The sequence below is a fragment of the Ceratotherium simum genome, chromosome 22 (assembly GCF_057802395.1).
Source record: "Ceratotherium simum simum isolate JZ-2026a chromosome 22, ASM5780239v1, whole genome shotgun sequence".
Lineage (NCBI taxonomy): Eukaryota > Metazoa > Chordata > Mammalia > Perissodactyla > Rhinocerotidae > Ceratotherium > Ceratotherium simum.
Window position 1 is genome coordinate 14,992,877 of NC_141921.1, and position 17,343 is coordinate 15,010,219.

The 17,343-nt window shown below is 54.6% G+C and overlaps 2 protein-coding genes across 10 annotated transcripts in view; both read right to left on the reverse strand.

Moving 5' to 3' along the window:
- Nucleotides 1–7,925: 7,925 nt before the first annotated feature.
- ARTN (artemin) lies at nucleotides 7,926–11,569 on the reverse strand. 4 transcript variants are annotated; one of them, XM_087446092.1, is made up of 4 exons: nucleotides 11,181–11,569; nucleotides 9,399–11,066; nucleotides 8,917–9,055; nucleotides 7,926–8,840 (listed from the first exon to the last, which is right to left on the reverse strand). In XM_087446092.1, the coding sequence occupies exons 2-4, from the start codon at nucleotides 9,456–9,458 to the stop codon at nucleotides 8,371–8,373; spliced, it is 669 nt and encodes a 222-aa protein (XP_087302218.1). In that variant the 5' UTR covers nucleotides 9,459–11,066; nucleotides 11,181–11,569; the 3' UTR covers nucleotides 7,926–8,370. The 4 variants fall into 4 exon arrangements, with proteins under 4 accessions (XP_087302218.1, XP_087302221.1, XP_087302220.1 ...); XM_087446095.1 differs by lacking the exon at nucleotides 11,181–11,569 and having other exon boundaries at nucleotides 9,399–9,466; nucleotides 10,817–11,165; XM_087446094.1 differs by lacking the exon at nucleotides 11,181–11,569 and having other exon boundaries at nucleotides 9,399–9,931; nucleotides 10,817–11,165.
- A 2,807-nt stretch (nucleotides 11,570–14,376) lies between these two features.
- The window catches only part of ST3GAL3 (ST3 beta-galactoside alpha-2,3-sialyltransferase 3), a 224,389-nt gene continuing 221,422 nt past the window's right edge, over nucleotides 14,377–17,343 (reverse strand). For all 6 annotated transcript variants that reach the window (XM_087446104.1, XM_087446102.1, XM_087446103.1 and 3 more), the window contains one exon: nucleotides 14,377–15,449. In XM_087446104.1, the coding sequence (XP_087302230.1) occupies nucleotides 15,360–15,449 (90 nt within the window). In that variant the 3' untranslated portion in view covers nucleotides 14,377–15,359. The remainder of the gene's footprint in view (nucleotides 15,450–17,343) is intronic.

Consider the following 17,343-nt stretch of genomic DNA (forward strand, 5'->3'; position numbering starts at 1 on the left):
TAGGCCTGTGTTCAAAACCTTTCTCTGACTCTTTCTGGCCATAAGACCACGAATTCTTCTGAAACTCACTTAAAACAAATAAGAACTGGGGCCTGGCCCGTGGCGTAGTGGTCAAGTGCACGCGCTTCGCTGCTGGTGGCCCGGGTTCGGATCCTGGGCACACCGCTTGTCAGGCCATGCTGTGGCGGCGTCCCATATGAAGTGGAGGAAGATCCGCACGGATGTTAGCTCAGGGCCAGTCTTCCTCAGCAAAAAGAGGAGGATTGGCATAGATGTTAGCTCAGGGCTGATCTTCCTCAGCAAAAAGAGGAGGATTGGCATAGATGTTAGCTCAGGGCTGATCTTCCTCAGCAAAAAGAGGAGGATTGGCATAGATGTTAGCTCAGGGCTGATCTTCCTCACACACACACACACACACAAATGAGAACAGTAATTCTTCCAGCAAAGGACAAATTGAGATGGTATATGAATAGGGCTCCGCCCAGAGGCCACAACTTGGTCAATGTGAGTTTTCTTCCTGCCTCCAATCCAGGGCTTCTTCTTGAGCCTGGGGGTTCCCCTGGCAGAGAAAGAAGCCAAGTCTCACCAACAATGCTCCTGAACATGCTTCACAAACATTACCTGGGACAGATGGGTTGAAGTAGGCCCTGGGGAGGGTTGGGGCATTTCAGGGTGCCAGACCAAAGAAGACTTCCAGGAGATGTGGATGGCAATCCAGGATAGCTTAGAGCCAAGTGGGGAATGAATCTTTGGGAGCTAGTTCCAGACAGGTTCTTCTCTCTGAGGGAGAAGAATAGGACATATAGGGGCCAGAACCTGTGACAACCCTGGGAGGGGTCTCCAGATTCAGGAGAGAGCATTCCCAAAGCCCAGGAGAGGAGGAGAAGGAGCCTCTGTGGGTCACTTGGAACCACCAGCAGCCTATGTCCTTGACATTAACTTCTCAGTTTGAGGTTTTTCAGCCTTCCAAAAGAGTGTGAATTTGGTCTGCAAAACCAGATGAGGGCCTGCTTGTAGTTGAGAGTTCTCAGGGGAGATTTTCTACTCTTCCATTTAGCACTGAGGTTAAATGCAGGCAAACTTCTTTGGAGTCCTGTGGAGAGAGGTTAGGTAGACGAGGGGCAGGTTTATTTCCAGTTCACCCTTAAGTGTGGGCATAGCCCTTTGGGATTCTGGCCTGATGGAGAAGTTTCTGAGTATACTCCCTACCATAAGCTCAGGGAGCCCTCACAAACCAGTGCTCAGGTTCATCGAGTAAGGAAACTGCTCTCAAGGTGAAAGCCAACTACAGAGCTTTGCTTACCTTTTAGCTTCCTGCTTTCACTTATATTTTTGGGATGAATATTTCTTGCATTTGCCAGCTCATAGATGCATTTAATTTTTTTTTCTGTAAATTTTCTTTTTTATTTATTTAATTTTTTAATTTTTTCTTTATTGTGAAATTTTTGTTGTACACCATTGTTTGTCAGTCACCATATAAATGCATCCCTTCACCCTTGTGCCCAACCCCCCCCCCCTTGCACCTGGTAACCACCAAACAGTTCTCTCTGTCCGTGTGTTGGTTTATCTTCCACTTGTGAGTGAAATCATGTGGTGTTTGTCTTTCTCATTCTGGCTTATTTCACTTAACATAATACCCTCCAGGTCCATCCATGTTTTTGCAAATGGGATGATTTTGTCTTTTTTATGGTTGAGTAGTATTCCATTGTGGACATATACCACATGTTCTTGATCCAATCATCAGTCGAGGGAGACTGGGGTTGCTTCCATGTCTTGGCTATAGTGAATAATGCTGCGATGAACATAGGGTTGCATAAGCCTCTTTGGATTGTTGATTTCAGGTTCGTTGGATAGATACCCAGTAGTGGGATAGCTGGATCATAAGGTATTTCTATTTTTAATTTTTTGAGGAATCTCTGTACTGTTTTCCATAGAGGCTGTGCCAGTTTGCATTCCCACCAGCAGTGAATGAGGGTTCCCTTTTCTCCACAGCCTCTCCAGCATTTGTTGTTTTTTTTAAATATATATTTAAAAAAATATTTATATATTTAAAAAATATATGTTTTTTAAAATATATATTTTGTTTAATATTTTTAGTTGTTTTCAGCAGGAAGGCAGCCCGAGTCCTTAGGCCACCACGCTGTAAGAAACCCAAGGGCAGTTCCAGTCCTCAGCGACCTGATTCTTCTGCTTCACTTGGCCATGCTGACCACTCCCCCCCTTGTCCTGTTTTGGTTTTCTCTGCCACTCTCACCACTCCCTTTTGGTCTCCTTCACAGGCTGGTCCCTCTTCCTCTCCCCATTCCTTAAATGTTGGTTCTGCTGCCTTAGCCTCTGCTTCTCCTCTTCCCCCTCAGTATCTCGCCACTCCCTTGGCTTTGAGCTGTGACTCCCCAATCTCTCTGGCCCAGACTCTCCTGAGTTCCAGACCCTCAGAGCCAGCAGTTGCCGGCTGCTTGCCCTCTCAAGATGTCATAGGCACCTCAAGGGGAACACATCTAAAACTGAACTCATGACCTCCCCCACACCTTACCCCCCTCACACGCTGAAAATACTACATCCCCTATGTTCCCTACCAGTCTTCCAAGCCAGACACCTGGAAACTCTCCCTTTCATCGAGCCGTCACAACCAGTTCATCACCAAGTCCTGCTTGTTGTTCCTCACTTCTTTGCTTCCACACTGCTTCTGCTTCTGCCCTAGGTCAAGGTGCCGGCACTTGCCTGAACAGCTCTGACTGCCTTTCTCCTTTGAGTCCATCTAGATACAGCAGCCCATGATCCATCAGAAGCACATCTCTAGCCAATCCCACTTCAAACCCTTCAGTGGCTCCCCCTCAGGACAAAGTCCGAGCTTCTTGGGATGGCATTCAAGGCCCTTTATGATCTCTCCAGCCTTTTGTCTTGATGAGGGCCCTCCCCCAATTCTATATGAAATTGCTGGCTATCCTGGGAACACACCAGGCTGTTCCCACTTCCCTGCCTTTGTTCATGCAACTGCCTTCGCTGAGAAGGCTCTGTGTCAGGCTGGAGCCAGTCAGGAGAAAGCACACAGTGAGCACACAGGGACAGGTGAATATAAGAATTTTGAACTGTAACAGGGGATTGAGGTGATGAGGGACTGGCTAGTAAGAAGTGAAGAGAGCTCTAAAGAATATAGGAGTAGCAGAGTCCTTGGGCTGAGAGAGACCGAGCCCAAGGAAGAGGCCCAGACGTTGCTGGAGAAGGCATGTGCTGTGAAAAGGGTGAATTTGGAGCTGAGAGGCAGTGAAGGCGATAAAAGACAACCAGTACAGGCCCAGTGCCCCTCGTCCACCTTGTGCAAATATTCCATTTGTCAAGGCTCAGGTCAAGTGCCACCTCCTCCACAAAGACTTTTCTAGCTCCTCTTCCCTTTCCATCCAGGTAGAACTGATTCCTGTCCCTTTGTAAGTATAGAATCCTCCCCTGCCCTGACATACATTACTGTACCCCAGTCACACTTCTGTGGGGGGACTTATGATGGCTGATTGCATTCTTTTGTTTCCTTGTTTACCCCCAGCCTAGGGTTGCCAGAAAAAATACAGGACACCCAGTTAAATTTAAATATCGGATAAACAACAAAAAATTTTTTATATAAGTATGTTCCAATTATTGCATGAGACATACTGAAAAAAGCATTTATTATCTGAAATTCAAATATAACTGGATGCCCTGTATTTTTATTTGCTAAACCTAGCAACCCTTCCCCCACCTCCACCTCCAACTGTGGTCTCCCTGATGGCATAATATGTTTCTGGCTGACCTCTGAAGCCCCATAACTAGCCCATTTTGTGTGCTCAATTAATGTTAAGAGAATGGTGACTTCTCTGGCTTCAGGGTTGAGAATGACTAGAGAGAGTTGAGACTGAAGACAAAGAGACCAGTTAGGAGGATGAGCAATAAACCATTCCAAAAATCATGCAGGCTTCAACAGAATAGCATTGGGAATAGAGACATTGGGACGGACTTGCAAGAGCTAAGGATCTGAGGACCAGTGGGTATGGGAAGTGACTGAGCTCAAGGAGTGTACCATGTTGCCCAAGTCTCTGGTTTGTGTCACCGGATGGAGGTTGCTGCCATTCACTGAGGATGGAACCCTGGAGGACGTTTAGAAGCTGGAGAGCAGGGTAGCTCACTGATGTGAGGCTCAGAGCAGGGGAGAGCAGGGCAGGGAGTGGATCTGAAGGAGTGAACAGAAGGTATTCAGGACAGATACATTAGGTTTGAGGTTTCTGAGGATATGCAGATAGAAGTACTGGAAATACAGACTTGGTGCTCAGGAGAAAGGCTGAAGATACAATGTGAGCATCATCGGCATGGAGGTGGTAACCGAAATCACAGGAGGATACAACGTTGCTCGGGGAGAGAGCAGAATGGGAAGAGAAGAAGGCCTGTATCAGAGCCCTGAGGAACACTTAAGAGGCAGAGAGAGGAAAAGGACCCCCAAAGTAGTCTGAGAATGAGCAGCTGGAGGGGTGGAAGAAAAACTAGGAGAGTGTGGGATCGAGAGAGTCGAAAGAAGACAGATTTTCAAGGAGGGTTGACAAAGTTGAGTGCTTCTGAGAGTTCGGAGGACCAAAGGCTGAGCAGTGGCCTTTGGGTTTAGTAATAACGAGGCCACTGGTGACGTGGCAAGAGTTCTTTTAGCAGAGGAGAGGTGGAAGCAGATAATATACATATTTGTAATCAGTGTCAATTTTTTTAAATCTGTGATATATTTGAGCAAGTTTAAATGCAGAGGGAAAGGAGGAATTCAATAGAAAAAGGTTGAAAAATGGGGAGGCTTGTAAATAAGTGAGACAGAGAGTGCTGATACTGGGTCATAAGTACAGATGGAGGAATTAATGTAGCTACAGGAGGACATTAATAATAGTATCTAGAATAGGCCATCATACCTCGAGGGCCACTGACTCCTAAGGAATCTCTGAATGAGCTTCAGAAAGTCTGTGGCCCTCCTAACATTGTTTGCCAGATTTACACATTGGTGGTTTGCTTAGCATTTTGTCGGGGAGAAGACTCTTGGCTTTCATCATATTCTCTAAAGACTCTCAAACTCTGAAACAGGTTAAGAACACTCCTTTGAACAAGAAAGGTGATCTCATATGGCACAAATTCTAGATCTTTTCTCTGATCTCTCAGCTTTCTACCCAACCTCTCCTTTTCAAGATGAGACCTTAGCTAGTCAGCCGGCCTTCATACACTGTGTCACCGGGACCTGTGGCCATGGGAATACGGCAGTCCCTGGACAGGAGGGGCGGAAGGTCAGTGGCAAGGGCAGGGGGAGCACATGGAACCCCGAACCTTGATTCCTCCCTGACATGAATCTAGAGGGAAGTTTTAGGTGCTCCCCGAAGCTGGGCAGACTGTCATTTCAAAGCCGCCTGTAGTTTTCTGTCTTGCCAGAGGTAGGAGACAGTACTGTCTTTGGGAGAGACAGTACTGTCTTTGGGAGAGACAGTACTGTAGTTCCAGGGAGACCACTCAAACGGGCAATGTAGTTTTCTTTTTTTTAATTATTTATTTATTTATTTATTTATTTTTTCCCCCAAAGCCCCAGTAGATAGTTGTATGTCATAGTTGCACATCCTTCTAGTTGCTGTATGTGGGACGCGGCCTCTGCATGGCCGGATAAGTGGTGCGTCAGTGCACACCCGGGATCTGAACCCGGGCCGCCAGCAGCGGAGCTCACGCACTTAACCGCTAAGCCACGGGGCCGGCCCAGGGCAATGTAGTTTTGTGAATGTGAAACAAAGACTACAGTCAAAAATGGAGATACCACAGCCGCCTGTGGCCCTAGGGGCTAAAGGGCTCTGCCTGGTGAGGTCACGCCTGGTGACCTCTGCTAAACCGGAGGCAGAGATGTGCAGCTCCGCAGCTTGTTTCCTTTGGGGAAAAGATCTCACTTATATAATTTTAAAAAGAGGGATTTGGTTTGTTGTGAGCCGCCAACTGAGATCAGTTCTTGTGGAAATGTGTTTCTCTTGGAGAAGTTGCTTTTCATCTGGGACTTGGTGAGATGTTGGGCACAATGTCTCTGGGGCCCAGAATGCAGCCTTGAGTTGGGGGCGGACCCTACTCCCTCCAGGCCAGGCAATTTGGGGAGTGTCGAGAGCCAGCACCTCTGGCTCGGGTTCTGACCTGGCCCCCCGGCAGTAAGCATCATCAGAGAGGGCTTTAATCCGTCTCCTTTAAGTGGCTCTGAGAGCAGAGATGTCCACGAAGGGGCAGGCCCTGGAGGGTTTGGGGACTAGGCCAGGCTTTCAAGTCTTTCCAGCAGGGGCTCCCTGGTCCCAGTGACCCTGGAACTGACAGGATGTCCCCCTCTACCCTCAACAAGGGCCAGGGATCAGGTCTTTGTGAGGTGTCTGCAAACTGTGTGGCACTGGTGCTATTTTCTTGGGGTGGGGGTGGAGACTGAGGATCCTGTATCAGTTTGGAGGCAGAGAGAGGGGTGAGGGGGTGTTTGAGGGCAGCATGAGAGCACCAAAGTTTTGGGAGCACCCAGAATTGGGGCAGTGAACACAGAAGACTGGGAGCACAGGCTCGTTGCTCCTCCTTGACCCAGAATGCACACGGCCCTCAGACAGCTCTTGCCAGCTCCTCACCCTCGCCTGGGTGAAGGCGGCACTTGTGCCAGAGCAGGCAGGCCCCTAGGCAGTTTGGAAGGAATTTCAGTCAATAGTGTCCAGTGCCCGAGGGATTCCCCCTGTGCTTGTCTCACTCCATGGTGCCCTCATGCACCCTGGCTGCAGCTCCTGCCTTTGTGCTTACAGCTGCCAAATCCACCTCCAGCCCAGACCTCCCTCCTTGGCTCCAGGCTAGCATATCCCACTGCCTCCCGACAGCCCCTCTGGGTGTCCCATGGTTCCTCAGCCTCAGCATCCTTTCCAAACACATGTCCCATCTTATTTCCAAAGAAGAAAATATAGGACAAATTCATAGGGCCCAGGAAACAAGGTTTCACAGGACATGCAGAAAAGCTCCGAGGGATTGCACTGACTTTTTGGAGATGACTCGGGGACAGTGTGGAAGCCCAGGGTCGGCACTAAACCCTCCTTCCTTCCAGATGAAGGTGTGTACCTCTTAGCTTCTTGTCCTTTTTCATACTGTTTGTAAAATTGAATTTAAATGATATATGTAATTGTTTGTTTATTGTCTGTCCTAGTTTAAGCTTAAGGGCAGAGATCTTGTCCCTTTCACTTTTGTATCCCTGGTATCTACCCAGCATCGGATATATAATATGTACTTAATATTTGTTGAATGAAAAACTGAATATCCTTGTTGATCACCCAAGATGCAGGTCGCTCTGGGGACCCTCAGTCCTTTCCTGCCTTTTTATTCCCATGATGCTCTGTGCTTCATCCCCCACAAACTAGCCACCCACTGCACCCTCTTCCCCACCCTCAACCTTTTCAGATGCTCTCTTGCTCTGGGCTGCTTCATGGAATGTGGGTAGTGAGCTCCCCATGTTGGACCATCTGCAAGCAGAGGCAGTGTATGCACCTGTCAGAGTGCCCCGAGGGTGGGATACTGATCAATGAGAGTGGGGTGGGGCAATGTGTGGTTCTGCCTGTCTTGACCCATTAAGCAAAGCTCCCAGGATGCCTGAGGTCACAAGGGTAGTGCTTTCCCCACTGGTAACCCCAGGTTCCAAGTGCTGGGGGCTGTGCAGGGGTGGTGAGCTGGCCTGCCCAGACTGGTGAACACACATTTGCCCCTACTCTGCCTGTGTTCCATGACCCCCATGTCCCAGAGCTGCTGGGTGGGGACAAGCAGTCGGAGATCTAGGCCAGGGCTGTGATTGCTGAGTCAGCCTGAAGTTGTGAGTGGGCTGGAGAGGGCTGACCTCTACCCAGCTTCTTCTACCATCCAGCCCCCACTGCCCAGGAAAGGAGCTGACAAACCACAGAAGTAAATAAATAACTTAGAAAAAATAAATAGGGGTCCAGCTCCCACCAGTAAGTACAAGGCACTTCAGCAATGCAAGTGCAATGTGTTCCTCCAAATTTTGTTCCCCCAGGGCCTGGGCTGAGGCTGAGCCCTCAGACACTGCTGGGTTCTCCAGAGGAGGAGTCCTGGGTCCGTCGCCTGGTCAATGCCAGAGTCCGTGAGAAGTGGGTCCTAAGGTCTCCATGGCTGAGGTCTCTGTGTCTATAGGGCTGGGACTCGCAGGGTGAGGACCCGGAGCCGCTGGTCAGTCGTCCGTCCATCTCTCCAGGGTTGATGTCCATCAGTCACCTGCTGAGGCCTCCATCTCTGGCTCAGGCCCCTGGCTGGCGGGACCCTGCGGGAGGGCCCAGGCAGGAAGATCCAGGGGTAAGGGTGCAGTCTGCAAACCCCTGGGAAGAGCCCTCAGCCCAGGCAGCCGCAGGCAGTGGCTGAGAGGCGCTCCACGGTCCTCCAGGTGCTGTTGACGTCCATGAAGGAGACTGCCTCGTAGCGCGTGGGTCGGCAGCAGGGCTGGCTGACGGGCCGGGAGCCCGGGGGCGGCCGGAGGGCCCCGGCGCCCAGCAGGCTGGCCAGGCTGAGGTCGTGCGGGGAGCGCGCGCGGCGGCAGGAGCCGCTGCAGAAGCGGAACCGCACCAGCTCGTCGGAGCGGTGGCCCAGGCCGAGCGCGCGCACCGGCACCAGCTGCGAGCGCAGGCGGCAGCCCCGCGCCCCCGCGACCCGCGCGCGGCTCCCCCGGATCCCGTGGCCGCCCCGGGCCCCGGCACGCACTGCTCGGTCCCCGCGGCAGGGCGCGGGCGGCGGGGGCGCGGGCCGGGGCGGCTGGGGCGGCGGGCGCCGGGCTCTTCCGCCGCACACACGGGCCGCGCGGCCCCCTGGAATGAGACGGAGTCACGCGCGGGGTCCCGGGCCAGCCCCTGCCCGCGCCCGCCCCCTCGCCCTCTCACCTACCCGGCAGGTGGCCGGTGGGGGGCGCCGCGGCGGGCGCGGGGCCTTCGCGGGTAGCCGGGCTGCGGGGCGCGGGGCCCAGGGAAGCCTCGGCGACGCTGCTCAGCAGGGCCAGAGCGGCCAGGGTTGGCCACAGGGCAGGCTGCCCGGAGAGACAAAGTGGGGCCTCAGGGAAGAAGAGGGCATCCCGGTGGGCTCAAGGTGGAGGGAGCTCAGGGAGGGGCTGGGGCCGAGGAGAGGATGGGCTCCTGGTTGGGTGGGGGGAGCTCGGGAAGAGCTGAGGTTGGAGGATTACGGGTCAGCTGACTTGGGGAGCCCAGGGGAGAAATCACCGGAGGGCATTGCCCTTCCTTCACACTCCTGGTCCCTTCCTGGCCATTTCCCCTCCCACTTCTGGTGCCTGCCCAGGCCAAGGCCTGCTCTCCCTCCCCAGTCAAGGCACCTTTCCTCAAGACCAGGTGGGAGTCACTGGGAGAATCACTCACCTGCCGCCTAGGCCGCGGCCAGTGGGGCAGCTCTGAAGGGCCTCCAGGTCCAGGCTCCATCTCTGTCACTACCAAGAGCTCCCATCAGCCGCAGTTGACCTGTTCCCCCACCCTCCTCTTGAGGCAGCTTCGAACATTGGGAGATGAGTTATCCTTTGAGCAGCTCATCCCTCCACTTCAGTCTCCCCAGCTGAGGAACAAGGGGCTTGGAGAGCTAGACTCAACGCAGGAGGAGGAGAGGTCGCTGCATTGAGAAACTACGTGTTGGCGCTTTGTACCTGAGCCCTCTTTCAGTCCGCACAACTCCAGGAGGTAAAGGGTGTAATCCCCATTTTCCAGATGAGCAAACTAGGCTCAGAGAAGCTCAGCTATTGTCTAAGGTCACAAGGCACGACCCACATGGGCAGGTCGGGGAGTCTTTTCCCAGGACCTTCCTGCTCTGTGCTGCAGGTCTGAAGCTGGCAGGACTGGGTAGTTGGACATCCTTGTCCTACAGAGTCTTCTCTCCAGGCTGCAGAGGAGGAAGCTGTGGCCTGGAGAAGAATTAGGGTGCTTGCTGGTTGACCTGAGCGCTGTCTGAAGATCGTGAGGCCCAGGCCTCAGCCTGTGCTGCCCACCCAGCCTGCTGCACCTCGCTCTGTGATCTCTATCTGGACCCAGAGCTGCCTGAGTTGTCTCTTCTGATCCCAGATGTCCCTCAAGAGCCAGCAGATGGTGGGGGCTGATGGGCCCTCTAAGAATATGGGGCCTGGGCGGTGGCTTCCTGTGGCCACCAGGGGGCAGCATCTGCCAAACCTGCAGACTCAAAGGAGGGTGGGCTCTTCCCAACTCAGCCAGACTCAGGCCTGAGCAACTCCCAGGAGGGCCAGCCAGGCCTCCATACCAGCCTGGTCTCTGAGAGCTGGGCCAGGTCTGCCCCATTCCACCTTTCTGTGGATCTGGCAGCCTGGCCCTGCTCCTAGAAGTTTCCCCCCTCAACCATCCTTCCCGAGCCCAGCCAGCCTTTCTGAGCCCCACCAGCCTTCATGAACCCACACTGGCTGGCAGTCCCAACTCCTTTGGGGCCCCAGAGCCCTCATGAGCCCTCACTAACTGGCCTGCTCATGTCCCAGCCATCACCTCCACCCACAGCCTGCAGCACAAAGAATGTCTGCATACCTGTGGGCCAGACCTCCTTGGGCCTCCCTGGGGTGGTCCTTCAGGGCCAGGTGTGATCAGCTAACTGAAATCCGGCCCTGAGGGGCTGGCCTCTCACTGACAGAGGTAAAGCCTGGCAAGACAGCCTTAAGGGACCCCTGCGCTAGGGGGAGCCCAGGAGCAGGTCTCTTGAGGGCAGCTCAGGCCCTCTCTCCCTCCTGGCCGTCTGAGGCCACTTGGTCCTTCAGCCCTGCCTGCCCATCCACCAGCCCGATACTCACCACGGGAGTGCTGTGCCGTGCTCTTCTAGGCACCTGTACTGGGCCTAGTGCTGGGCTTTCCCCCGAAGCTCAAAAGGCTCATGCCCAGGGCTATGCACCTGGCAGTGCCTCTTTTAGCCAAAAGCGTAGGCTTGGCAGCCAGTCTGCACTCTGTAGCGGCAGCAAGAGCCTCACATTACAGCTGGTGGGCAGGGCGACCACAGTCCGACGAGCGACAAGAGGGACTGAAGGGGCTGGGAGGGGCGGAGAGCTGTGCATTGGGCCCAGGAGAGGGAGGATGTGAGAAAGGAGCGGAGGGGGATTATCCTGCCCGCTCCCCCTAAACCCAGGGCTGGGACAGGGGTGGGCAAACAGGTCAGCTTACCGCGAGTGCAGGGCTCTGGGCGGGGGCCGCAGGGAGGGCTGGGGCCCGAGGGACCTGCTGCTGGTGGAGCCCGCGGGCTGTGTTTGGGGGCCGGGCCCAACTCCATCCCTCAGCAGTCTCTTGCCCGCTGCCATCCGGTGTCAAATTCCAGCCCCGGCGTCACCGGATCCTGGGGTGGGGCCCGGAGCGCCCCCGCCCCGCCCCACCTTTCAGGACTCACCTGGCTGCTCCACCCTCCAGGATCCGTCTGTCCCTGCCTGGCTCTGCGAGGTCCCCTGTGGTGGAAGGAGGAGACGCTGGGAAGGGACCCGGACAGAGTGGAGAACCCGGTGGCGGAGAGGCGCAGACACTGGGCGTTCAGAGTGTGCAGACGTGCGAAGTAGGGAGTTGGGAGGCCGGGCTGAGGGCGGGAGAGGGACAGCGAGGGTGGGGAGGGAGGGGACAGGCCGGTCCCTGCCTTGGGCCACTGGCCCTCGGGTTCGCGCTGTCTCCGGGTCCCGGTGGCCGCCCTGCGACGAGTGCTCTCCGCTTTCTGGCCCACCCGGAGTTTCTTCTCAGCAGACCCACGGAACGCGCTGGGTTCGGTGAGGCAGCGCCCCGGGGCTCTCAAGGTCTGCCCCTGCTGTCGCTGCTCCACCGCGCCCACCGCGCCCCTCCCGCTGGCCCGGAGCTGGGAGTGGAGACACACCTGCAAACACCGCTCTCACCCGGCACAGCGGGGCAGCACTGGTCCGAGACGGTGCCCAGGGCTGAGGAAGGGGAGGTCACGGAGGAGGGACATTTGCGCTGAGGTTGAGGTAGGAGCTGGAGGGTGGTATTCAGATGCCTCATGAGGGCACTTTGGCAGGTGGGGTGGAGGTTGAGTGAGTAACATGGATAGAGGTAAGGAAAGGCCAGATCCTGTGTGTCATCCTGGGGAGTCTGGACTTGATCCCAGCGACTCTGGGGACCACTGAAGGGTTTCAGGCAGGAGAATGGTGTGAGCAGACACGCGTTTCAGTGACTGGCTGGCTGCAGAGGGGAGGGTGGTTTGGCATGGTATAGACGGATGCTACGTCAGGAGGCTGCTGGGGGACAGAGGAGTCTGAAGCAGAGCTGTGGGGAGAGTGTGGGGCTACCCGGCCTCTTCCAGGACCACACCTTTTTGAAAACTCAGTTGTGCCTGATTGGATGGCGTGAGGGCTAGGATAGGTAGGCATGCCTTTGGCCTGGGTGACCAGGTGGAGGGGACGCATCCTGGCAGCTGGGGCTCCCTGGAGGTGGAGCAGGCTGGGGGCAGGAGCTCGTGACTTCAGGTTGGACCTGTTGAGTTGGAAGGACCTATGGATTATCCTAGTGGAAATGGTCAGGAAGCAGCTGAATTTGTAGCCTGGAGTGAAATGGAAAGAGCTGGGCTTCAGATGGCAACTTGGGAATTGTCAACCAGCTGACGACTGGAAGCCGTGGGTGGGAATGGAAGTGCTCAGGGAATGTGTGTGGACCAGCTATACCCTGGCTGTGCATCAGAACCACCTGTGGACCTTTGACAACTACTCACATCCAGGCCCCACCCCAGACCTGAATCAGAATCTTGGGATGGGCGTGTGCAGTTTTCCAAACCTGCCCAGGTGACTCTGGAGTACGGCCAGGGCTGAGAACCACAGCTTTTGTGAGAGCAGTTTCTGTGCAGTGGTGGGGATAAGCCAACCTGCAGAGAACTGCCGGTGGTGGTGGTGGGCGCTCCACAGGCTTGATAGGAGCCCCGAGGGACAGGAGGCCAAGCAGTGAACAGCTCCGCTCTCTGCTGCCTCCCACAAGCGCTGCCCAGATGGGGTGGCTTCCCTGGGTTTGCCTGTCCCTCAGTCAGGGCCTTGCTTTCCCCTCAGCTGAGGAGGCTCCTGCCTGAGGACAAACCACAGCAGTAGGGGGCATGTGGGCAGTCGGTGGTCCTTGGGATGGCCAGGACTCTTGGACTGGGATGGCACGTGAGGGGCAAGGGGCCAGCCAGCCCCACCTACTGCCACAGTGGCAGCTCCGGCAGGAAGCTCGCTCCATGGCCTCAGGTGTAGGCATGTGTTTGAGCTACTCTCAGGCCTGCCTGGGGATGCCGGGGAAGGGAGGGGTTATATTCCAGGGTTCTAAGGGGGTAAGGTGTGGGGGGATGTCCTTTCTCATGTTCGCCAGAGGGTGCCTAGAGCTGGCTGTGCCCTCCTGTCCTGTGCTGGAAGAGATGGTGTGCCTGTGTGCTAAGGGTGGGGTGGAGCCTGTCCTTTCCAGGGCTCAGCTGGGGGTGCCAGGAGTGGGTTAGGTCTGTGGGCCTCTCTGTGTCAGGGGCTCAGCAGTGAATCTTTCCTGTGCTTGCGGGAACCTGTGTCCCTGTAGAGTTTAGGCTGTGGTGACCCAGAAGTGAGACAGGGCCATCTGCAAGGGCCCTGGCCTTACAACATAAGGCCCCTAACCAATCGGCAAGCTAAGAGAATCAGAGGCCACCAAGATCCACATTCCGCAGCCTCCGGACTTTCCCTGGTTTACGCATGCGCCCAAGCACCCAGGAGTCCGCTGAATGTGACCCTAGCCCCATTAGCATAGTAAAAATCACACCCGGGGCGGAGAGCTAGCATGCAATGATACATGCGTCCCATGTAGTAGTGTGCTACACGACAGCGCAGGCGCAAGCACAACCCCACCTCTACACCATGACAAGGCTCCTCCCCAGCCTTTGCCTAATAAAAGCCCACAGTCCCGCTCCCTAACGAGCCGGTCGCTTGCCCCTTTCCTTTCTGCACCGGCTCCCCTGTGCCTCTCTTACCGCCAGCTAATAAACTTTTACTTTCCTATTCCCGTTTGTCGTCTCTCTTGATTTCCAGCCTGGGGGACAACAAGAACCCACACGACGGTAACAGAAGCACTGTCATAGGACAGTGGCTTCAATCCCCTGCCCTCTGGCTGCTTCAGGAGGCACCAGGGTAGACTCTGGGGCATGCTCTGATGCTCATGGTCTGCCTCTCTTAAGGCAAAGATGGTGCAGGACTGTGTGGGACAGGAGAGGCTCCAGAAGACTTCTAGGTGGCTACCCAGGGCCTGCAGTTGACGTAAGAATTGAAAGGGACCCAGCAATCTGTAGCCTGCAGAGATGGCCCTTGGGTTTAGCACAGTTGCTGAGGCTCCAAGTTCCTGTTTCTTCCAGGAAAGTCAGAGAAAGCAAGAGGAGGCCAGGTTCAGGGAAGAGCTTTATTGCTTCCATGATGGCTGCCCAGGACGACTGCCACAGTCTGGGTAAGGTCCTTGAGCCTCACTTCCCTCTGGTCCAGGCTAAAGGCGAACCCAAGGACGTGGCAGTCTCATTGCTAAAGCCCAGAACAGCTGCCCAGTCAGTCAGTCCAGGCCTGGCACACTGTCCTATGGGTCAGTTGCAGTGGTGGGGGGGTGGTAGTGCCATTTCCACCAGGCTGGGCCTCACCTGGCCTCCTGGGCTTGGAAGTTCTCTCTGCTCTAGCCTGAGGCTGTCTTGTTGGTTTAAAGGATGGCTCCAAGGTTTCCCTGTGGGACAGCTAGGGGCTGGTCAATGGGAATACCCCATCTTCTCCCCAAGAAAGGCCAAACAGTGTCATGAGCTGGAGGGGGCTGGCATGAGATCCTGCCTACTTCCCTGTAGCCCAGTGCAGGGTACAGGATAGTCCCGACTCTCCTACTCTACAGGGAGCCCACTGGTACCACTGCCTGATGGGCTCTCTACTGGGCCTCTTCGTACAGCAAGTGGACCAAACTGACATCTCCAACCTTATTTAAAAATAAATTATCCCTACCCTCCCGCCACCCAAATTCACAAAATGATAATACACCAAACACTGATTGGAGAAATGATTCCGGCAGCAGCCTTGCTGCCTAATGTCCACCTCCCGCATGCTGGGCCCGCTAGGCATGGCCAGTGGCCTCCTGGCCCTCTGGCTTTAAGGACCCAGGCTGAGAGTGAGGCTGAGTGCTGGTCTCTGAGGCTGGCCTCTGAGCAGACACAGCTCTGGCTGCCCCGCCAAGGCCTCGCCAGCCTTGGGGCCACTTAGCGCTGTCCTTCTCTGGGTCTGAAGACTCCTGTGCCTCTCAGGCAGAGCCAGACTGAGGCCAGTGAAGTGGGCAGGTGATGGTGACTGCTGCTTGCTCTTGGTGGTGCATGGACCTCTGTGGCCACGTGCTGGGCCCACCTCAGATGCCACTGGTTAGATCAGTGATGACACGTGCTTTCACTAGCTTCCGCAGAAACTCTTTCTCTCGCTGAATATTGTGTGTCCAGGACTGGAAGGAAAGAGATGGAGAAGCGATCAGTTGGGCAGCCCAGGTGGCTGCTGGGACATGGCCCGGCTAGAACGCGCCTTCCAGGGCTCAGTGCCCTCTTCTGACTACCACCCTCTGATGTTCTGTGACCGTAGGAAATCTGCTCTAGAAGTGCCACAGCTCATCCTCTCCCTTCCTGGGACTTGGAGAAAATAACCTTCTAACCCCTTTCCCCATCCCAGGAGAACTATGCCTCTTAACTTCTTCCTCCAAGCCTTAGGAGATGTACGCTTTCCAACCTTGTTCCCATGGACTTCAACCTCTCCTTGTCTGGCAGCACGTCCGGGGCACCTAGGTCCTAGGCACCTTGAGGACAGGCATTGTGAGTCACTTAGGCCCGGTCCAGGCCTGGGGGGTGGGCCCAGCTGGAAAGAGAACCACGTGGGTGGCTTAGTCATTCTCTGGTCTGATGCAATCCGTTCTCCAGCCCTGGGGGCAGCTGATGAAATCCTGCCTCTCAGATCAGAGGAGCCAGGGGGCCAGAGGACAAGACGCTCATCTTACTGTTAATGTGGAAATTCCAGGGAAGATGCTGCCTTCCAGGGCTTTCCTGGAGGAAGATTGCACCCAGGCTCAGGTTCTTTCCTATCCCCAGTATTCTCACTTCCAGGAAGCTTTAATCACTAAGTCTCTCAAAGAATGAAAAAGGATTGAACGAATGAATGAATGAAAGCAAACAGCCTTCTCATAGTTTGTACCCAACTGACTGCTCTGTTGCATCTGTCAGCACTGAGCCTCACAGAGCAATATTAACAGCCACTATTTACCAGTGTAAGAACTTATAGCGCTCTCTGGTCCTTACTGTGATCCAGTCAACCTTCTCCAACCTTCCAAACCTTTTCAGTCTGAAACTCAGGCAAAACTCCCTATATTCCTCTCCTCTGACCATTCCCTCCAACTTCTTGTGCTAATCACAAACCTGCTGCCCCGAAGGACAGTGTCCCCCAGACATACTCCCAGTGGGGACTCCTCCCCCACATCCACACCCACAGCGCCTCGGGGTGGGCAGGGCCCTCCTCACTCTTCACGGCTGCGTCTACACAGGTGTCCCTCTGTACCCGCTCAGACCTCCGGCTCCTTGGAGGCCACTGCCCTTATACTCTGCTGTCTGCCAACTGCTCCTCCTCACTGCAGACCCCTGGGGGATTCACCCTCATTCTTTGAAGACTCAAGCATCTGGCTCGCTGTCACTCTTTGAAGGCAGGGACTGTCTGGCCCAGAATAGGTGCTCAATCAACGTGTGGAATGAAGTGAGATTTTATAGGTAAGAAAACAGAGAAATGGAGGAATGGCATGGCCAGGATCCAAGCAAATGTAGAAACTCACGCAGCGCTTTGCTTATCCCACCCCGCATCACCCCCAGGAAGAAGTAACCAAGCAGTCGGCTCAGTTTCAAGAACACCCACTGGGAGTCACTGAGGGTTGAAAGGTCAGCAGAGGACTGGATACTTGATGATATTAAGGAATTATTGTTAATTTTTTTAGGTGTGATAATGGTATTGTGATGATAAAAAAATAGTCCTTATCTTTTAGAGAAACTAATGAAAATATTTGCGGTTAGAAAGAGATGGTATCTGAGGCTTGTTTCCAAGTAATCAGTGGGGAGGGAGCACAAGAGGAAGAGGAGATGAACAACACTGGCTGTGTGCTGACAGCAGCGGGAGGTGGAGACAGCTACGTGGAGTTCATTTTATTATTCTCTACACTTAGGAATATGTTTGACAATGTTCATTATGAAAGAGTACACAGAAAGTCTGCCGTGGGTGTAGTTCTCTTGGACCAGGCGGTCACTGCTCAGCTGCTCTCTTCCTGATTCCTCCTTCCGTGGAGCTCTCTGCACGGCGCTGTCTACACT